This window comes from Bison bison, unplaced genomic scaffold, assembly GCF_000754665.1.
Source record: "Bison bison bison isolate TAMUID 2011002044 unplaced genomic scaffold, Bison_UMD1.0 scf7180017864297, whole genome shotgun sequence".
NCBI classification, from domain to species: Eukaryota; Metazoa; Chordata; class Mammalia; order Artiodactyla; family Bovidae; genus Bison; species Bison bison.
This window is the reverse complement of record NW_011494869.1, coordinates 6,897,936-6,904,240: the sequence shown is the minus strand read 5'-3', so window position 1 is coordinate 6,904,240 and position 6,305 is coordinate 6,897,936. Positions and strand designations below refer to the sequence as shown.

At 59.9% G+C, this 6,305-nt stretch overlaps 1 protein-coding gene across 4 annotated transcripts in view; it reads left to right on the top strand.

Moving 5' to 3' along the window:
• Positions 1-3,980, top strand: part of FAM65A (family with sequence similarity 65, member A) — a 24,943-nt gene extending 20,963 nt beyond the window's left edge. For 3 of the 4 annotated variants that reach the window (XM_010851041.1, XM_010851040.1, XM_010851039.1), the window contains exons 14-23: positions 10-389; positions 473-594; positions 1,466-1,598; positions 1,861-1,996; positions 2,119-2,280; positions 2,537-2,692; positions 2,860-3,056; positions 3,145-3,228; positions 3,336-3,426; positions 3,566-3,980. In XM_010851041.1, the coding sequence (XP_010849343.1) occupies positions 10-389; positions 473-594; positions 1,466-1,598; positions 1,861-1,996; positions 2,119-2,280; positions 2,537-2,692; positions 2,860-3,056; positions 3,145-3,228; positions 3,336-3,426; positions 3,566-3,663 (1,559 nt within the window). In that variant the 3' untranslated portion in view covers positions 3,664-3,980. Of the gene's footprint in view, positions 1-9; positions 390-472; positions 595-1,465; positions 1,599-1,860; positions 1,997-2,098; positions 2,281-2,536; positions 2,693-2,859; positions 3,057-3,144; positions 3,229-3,335; positions 3,427-3,565 lie in introns of those variants that run through there. The other variant, XR_826237.1, reaches the window with a different exon arrangement.
• Positions 3,981-6,305: the final 2,325 nt, after the last annotated feature.

The window sequence follows — 6,305 nt, the reverse complement described above, 5'->3', positions numbered from 1 at the left end:
CCCACCTAGGCACTGACCCCCTATCTGGTAGTTACCTAGCCTCTACTCCTTGCACTCAGGCAGACCCCATATCCCCCAGCACCTCCCATCCAAGTCCTGCTTGTTCCAGTTGGGAGCCCCTCACAACCCCTTCCCCAGATCCCTCAGAAGCCATCCGTCAGAGCCCAAGTCTCCCTCCCTCACCCCTAGCCCCTGTGCCCCAGCATCCAGACCCTAAAGTGGCCAGGGCTACTCCGGCCCCAGTTCCAGGGGCAGCTGGAGGGGCTGGGGACAGGAGGCTGGAAGAGGCTCTGGGGGCCCTGATGGCTGCCCTGGATGACTATCGTGGCCAGTTTCCCGAGCTGCAGGGCCTGGAGCAGGAGGTGACCCGGCTGGAGAGTCTGCTCATGGTAAGGAGGGCCAGACTGGGCTGCAGTGTACAGGGAGGGCAGCCAGGCAGGGGCAGCAGCTCTGACGCCCTTCAAAACCCCAGCAGAGACAAGGCCTGACTCGGAGCCGGGCCTCCAGTCTAAGCATCACTGTGGAGCACGCCCTGGAGAGCTTCAGCTTTCTTAATGAGGATGAAGATGAAGACAATGACAGCCCTGGGGACAGGTGAGAAGGGCGAGGGGAGGGGGAAGAGGGGAGGAGAGTACCAGGTGAAGGAGAAAGGTGAGAAAGGGGAACAGGTGAGGTGAGGCCAGGTGGACCACGTAGAGACAGCAGCAAGACGAGAGGTGGGCGGGAGGAGCGGGGTTGCTGGTGGGTGCTTCTGTGTTCACCCCACCCATGTACTCGTGTGTCCTTGGTGCCCATGTTTTCAACCCCATCTGTATCCCCAGTGCTTCTGGCCACCTTCCTCCTCATCCCTGCAGTGTCTGCCTCCCCCGTCGGTCCCTGTCAGCTCCTGAGTCTCCAGCTCCTCCGCTCTTCCTTGGCCTCACCTTGAACCCACGCTATGAACGAGCCCTTTCTGTGCCTCCCTGTGCGTCCTGGGTCCCTCGGCATCAGCCTCCACTGTCTGGATCCCGATTGGCCCAGAGACCCGGGCCCCTTGGCTCTCTGTCCCGGAGTGGCCTTTGCCAACTCCCAGTTGAAGATCTTACGCGGCCCCTCCTCCCTCTGATGCTGCCCAGGTTACGACCCCGTGCCCCTCGCCCCTTGGGCCACAGCCTCTCGCAGTCCACTTTGCATAGACTTTGCATCCCGCCTGCAGCCCTACTCCTGCCCGTCCTGGCCCCAGCGGTGCTGGCGGTCGTAGCTGAGGTGGCCCTGGGCAGATGGGCTCTGGGCAGACCCCTGCTACCACCTGTTGGTCCCAGCCCTTTCCTCCTTCTGGAAGTCTTCTGTGAACTTGCCCATTGTCTGTTGTTTGTGTGTTATCTGTTCTGTTCTGGGATGGCGGGTGGGGGAGCTTAATAAAAATTCACTGGTGACCAGATGATGATGTCTGCTCCTGGGGCGGTTGACCCCATCTTTCTCTCAGGCCCCCAAACAGCCTAGCACCTGGGGCTGAGGACAGCCTCGACTCGCCCAGTGCCCGACCCCTCAGCACAGAGTGTCCAGCTCTGGATGCTGCCTTGGTTCAGCACCTGTATCACTGCAGCCGCCTCCTGCTGGTGAGGCTAGTGGCGTTCCCCCCACCCTCCCCTGGTAGCCGCTTCCCCCAGGGAGCCCTGCACCTCATTCCTGGCCCTTCACCCCTCCTCTGAGTTCCACTCCCCAATGTCCCAGGGCCTGGCTTTTGCTGAATGGAACACCTCCCACACTCTGGCTCCCCCAAGCCTCTCCCGATGCATGCTGGGACTTGCAGTCCCCGGTCTCCATCCTCTCTAAGCTCTACCTTGAGGTCTGAGCTACTTGGCCACCCCTGTTCTCCAGAAACTGGGCACATTTGGGCCCCTGCGCTGCCAGGAGGCATGGGCCCTGGAGCGGCTACTGCGGGAGGCCCGAGTGCTTGAAGCAGTATGTGAGCTCAGCAGGCGATGGGAAATACCTGCCACCTCTGCCCAGGAAGGTAAAGGCTGTGTGGGCCCTGGTGTGTGTGTCCTGGAGCTCCCGCCTTGCCCTGCCCCACCTGCACACTTGTCTCACCACCTGCTTGCTCTGTTGCTGACAGTTTCCTGCATCTCCTCACAGTGGTGCAGTTCTCAGCCTCTCGGCCTGGCTTCCTGACCTTCTGGGACCAATGCACAGAGGGATTCAGCCCTTTCATCTGCCCTGTGGAGCGGGTGCTCCTCACCTTCTGCAATCAGTACAGCGCCCGTCTCTCCCTGCGCCAGCCAGGCTTAGCCGAGGCCGGTGAGTGGGCTGCTGGCCTTCCTCCTCTACCCTCCTTTCTCAGATCCCCAGTGATGGGACCTTAGCGAAAGCCAGGTCAGCCCACACAGACACGCTGAGTTGAGCACTGGGAAGAAATAGCAAAGGCACATGGTTCAGCACAAAAGGGCCCAGATTGGACAGGGACTTCCTGGATGTGCACCAGGGATGGGGCACCCTTCCCTCTAATGACCCAGGTCCCTCCACTCCCTGAGACCTGCAACCCTGCCTCCCACAGTGTGCGTCAAGTTCCTGGAGGATGCCCTGGGCCAGAAGCTGCCCCGGAACCAGGCAGGCCCTGGAGAGCAGCTCACCGTCTTCCAGTTCTGGAGTTACGTCGAAGCCTTGGACTGCTCCTCCATGGAGGCCTATGTAACTGAGACAGCTGAGGAGGGTGAGGCAGTGGCCCTGGTCACAAAGTGGCCTGGCCCTGTGGGTGGGTCTGAAGGTGTAGATTCAGGACACGAGGGTACAAAAGACCCTACCCCTGGAGGCTCTTTGCCCTGCCACCTTGTTCCAACTGACAACCCCCTCCCCCACTGCCCAACTTCCTTCTTTCAGTGTTACTGGTGCGGAATCTGAACTCGGATGACCAGGCTATTGTGCTGAAGGCACTGAGGTTGGCACCTGAGGGGCGGCTCCAAAGGGACGGGCTCCGGGCCCTCAGCTCTTTGCTTGTCCATGGGAACAACAAGGTCATGGCTGCTGTCAGCACTCAGCTCCGGAGCCTGTCGCTGGGCCCCGCCTTCAGGGAGAGGGTGAGAGTTGGGCAGGCCTCCCTGGAGGGTGGAGGCTGGGGTCCCAGGCTGAGTCCCAGGCTGAATTTACCCTCCCACCCCTACCCAGGCCCTGCTGTGCTTCCTGGACCAGCTGGAGGATGAGGATGTGCAGACCAGAGTGGCCGGCTGCCTGGCTCTGGGCTGCATCAAGGTGACCCCTGCCAACCTTCCCACCCTCTGTCTCCCCTCCCAGCTCCCCGAGCCCTGGGTCCTGAGCCTGCTCCCCTGGGCCCACCTCAGTGCTCTCTCCCCTGGTAGGCTCCAGAAGGCATTGAGCCCCTGGTGTACCTCTGCCAGACGGACACAGAAGCCGTGAGGGAAGCAGCTCGGCAGAGCCTGCAGCAGTGTGGTGAGGCTGGGGATCAGGAGGCACGGGTCTAGTTGAGTTCTAGGACATTTGGCTGCTGGGAGTTGGGGTGAGATGGTTTCGGGGCGGGAGGGAAGGGTGGAGCTAGGACCACTCCTGACCCCATCCTTATCCATTCCAGGAGAGGAGGGACAGTCTGCCCACCGAAGGCTGGAGGAGTCACTGGATGCCCTGCCCCACATCTTTGGGCCTGGCAGCATGGCCAGCACAGCATTCTAAACTCCCCACCCAGCGGCCCCCAGTGCCCCTTCCCCGCACCTTCAGGGCTTACCAGGCACTGGCAGGGAGGATGAGGGCTGGCTCCAGGCATCCCTCCCTCACAGATTCCTATCACTGAAAATCTAATATATTCTGTTGTCCTTGGGGTTGGTGGAGTCAGTGCCACAGTCAAGTGCCTCCCAGCCTTGGCTCAGCACACTTGCCATAGATCGGTGTCCTGGGCCTGGCCGTCCTGCCTTTGCCCTGCCCTTGGTTTTGTATTTTATTTACAGAGTTTTACAGAAAATAAAAAAAAAAGCAGAAATGCCTTTCCTACATAGCCTGGACTGGTGCACTTCTAACCTCCTGCTCCAGCATCTTCTGGCTGTGGCCCTGACACTAGTGTGTCCACACTCCAACTGTGACAGTACCATGTGCTTTTGCCCTGGAAATCCAGATGGAAGAAGCCCAGAGGCTGGAAATGGGCTTGGAAAAAAGGGCAGAGGAAGAGGGTGGTGGAGTGTTGCTGAGGAGGCCTGGCCTGCAGGTGGGTGTACCCTGGGCCTGGAAGCTATAGGACTAGTCTGGAACTAAACTCTGGAGCTGGCCTAGAGAAGGCTCAAAGGGTGCCAGTCCTGGGAATGGCTCCCTAGCAGCAGCTGGCTTGGCTGGGAGGCAAAGAGGAAGCAGGCAGGAAGAGACGGTGCGGTGGTGGCTGGAGCTTCTGGCCACCAGGGGGCAGCAGAACCCCGTCAGGGAATGCCAGGCTTCTGGGTCTTTACTTCAGCAAAGGCAACTTCCTACAGAAGGGGCTGTGCCCAAGGAGGTGGGTGGGTTGAGAGGAGGTTCTTGCCGAGGGGAGAGCTGGGGCCGGGAAGACAGGTGACGTGGGTGGCTGCCCTATGACTCTCTTTAACAGTAAGTCCCTCCTGTCCCTGAGCCGCCTCCCCTCTGTAATAACAAACCTGACTAAACCTTGTGACCTTGCCACAGCTGGCAGACTCATGCTGCCCCAGGGAGAGGGCTCACGTGAGTTTATTAACCCCAGAAAGTTAACGAGTTCAGTGGGAGGGACCTGAGGGTAGGGTGGGACTGCAGGATGGCAGGTCTGTTCTTAGGAGGACTGGAGGAAAGCCCACACTCAAAGCTGGAGAAACAGGTCTTGCACCTTCCCCCTGTCCCACCAGAGCTTTCAGTGGCGACAGCGCAGGGGAGGGCCTTCCCTGGTCCCTGAGCCCAGTCTGGTGTCCCCATAGCACAGCAGCGTGACACCCTGGGGACAATCTGTATGCCTGCACTCAGGAAGAGCCAATGAGGTGCCAATAGCCCCCCCGCCCCCTCAGGGGTGACCCAGATCCCCAGAGAGCTCTGCCCCCCTGTGCTTTAGAGCTGTGTATGTAGAGGTTTGGCTGGGCCTTTAACCACCTGCTGGGGAAGCCAAGCTGAGCAGAAAAAAAAAAACGGTAACAGGAAGGAGCACAGGAAACACCTGTGTGTGGATGCAGGTGGCTCATTCCAGTTGGGTGGGAGTGGGCGCGGGGGTGGGGGCAGGCTGACCGCCCTCAGCACATGGGCTGCATGTTCCCTCTGTAACTGTGAAGGGCGGTGTGGGAGAGATGGTCAGCTCAGTTTTGGGGGGATGATCGGCTGCCGTAGCAGGGGAAGGCAAACAACTGATAGAGACCGAGCCAGCACCCAAAGCTGGCCACAGCCTGGGCTTGCTGTAAGGGCCCCCGAAGCAGCGTTGCAGGCCCAGAACCACCCCTAGAGTCCCTTAGGCCTGTGGCCCCACAAGAGCCCCACTGGGAAGACAGGACTGTCCACTGACATCCAAAGCATGGCCTGTGTGCTGGGGAAAGAGGAAGTGAACACAGGCCTAGCAGGTCCTGGGAAAGTGCAGCGGGGTGACTAGACCAGCAGTAACTCATGGCTCAACCCACAGGAGAGGACAGGGCCTGGGCAAGAAATGGAGGGTGGAAAAACACCCCTGCCAGGGGTCAACAGGTCACTGGAAATTTGAGTGGCCCTACATCTCTGCTTTCCTATTCTGGGAAGGGATAGGGTACCTAACTCGGTCCTCTACAAGGACAACCCTGAATCCTGAGCCTCGTATTCAGCTCTAGGTGAGGGTGGATTGGAGGGTCAGGGTGAGTAGGAGCTAGAATTAGGGTGCTGTGAGGTACAGCGGAAGCACTGTCAAGGCTGAGACAGAAAGAGCCTCAGGCCTTGGCCCCATCGAGCCTACCCAGTTCAGAGCAGTGGATCAACCCCAGAACAGCCACCCAACCCCTCTCCATCAATTACTTAAAGTCAGGCTGTATGGCCTCCTATGCTCAGGCCCATGTCTATGAGGTGGCAGGAATGGGGAGTGGCAGGGGAAGCCCTTGTCCTCCCTTCTGCACACCCTGCCCTCCCCAGCACATGCAAACCCTCACAGGTGCTCCCATAGGTCTTCCCACAGGGCAAAGCTGCTCCCAGCACACCTCCTCCCCTGCTGTCACACAGGTTCGGAGAGGCTCTCACTCTGGCGACTCTGGACAGTTTTGAGCCTGCTGCCTCCGGTGACGGGAGGCTCATGACACCACCAGGAGTCAGATGCACCAGAGCAGGGAAAGCCTGTACCCAGCTGTCCTGTGGAGCCTGTGCCAGCTCTGTGAGGGGAC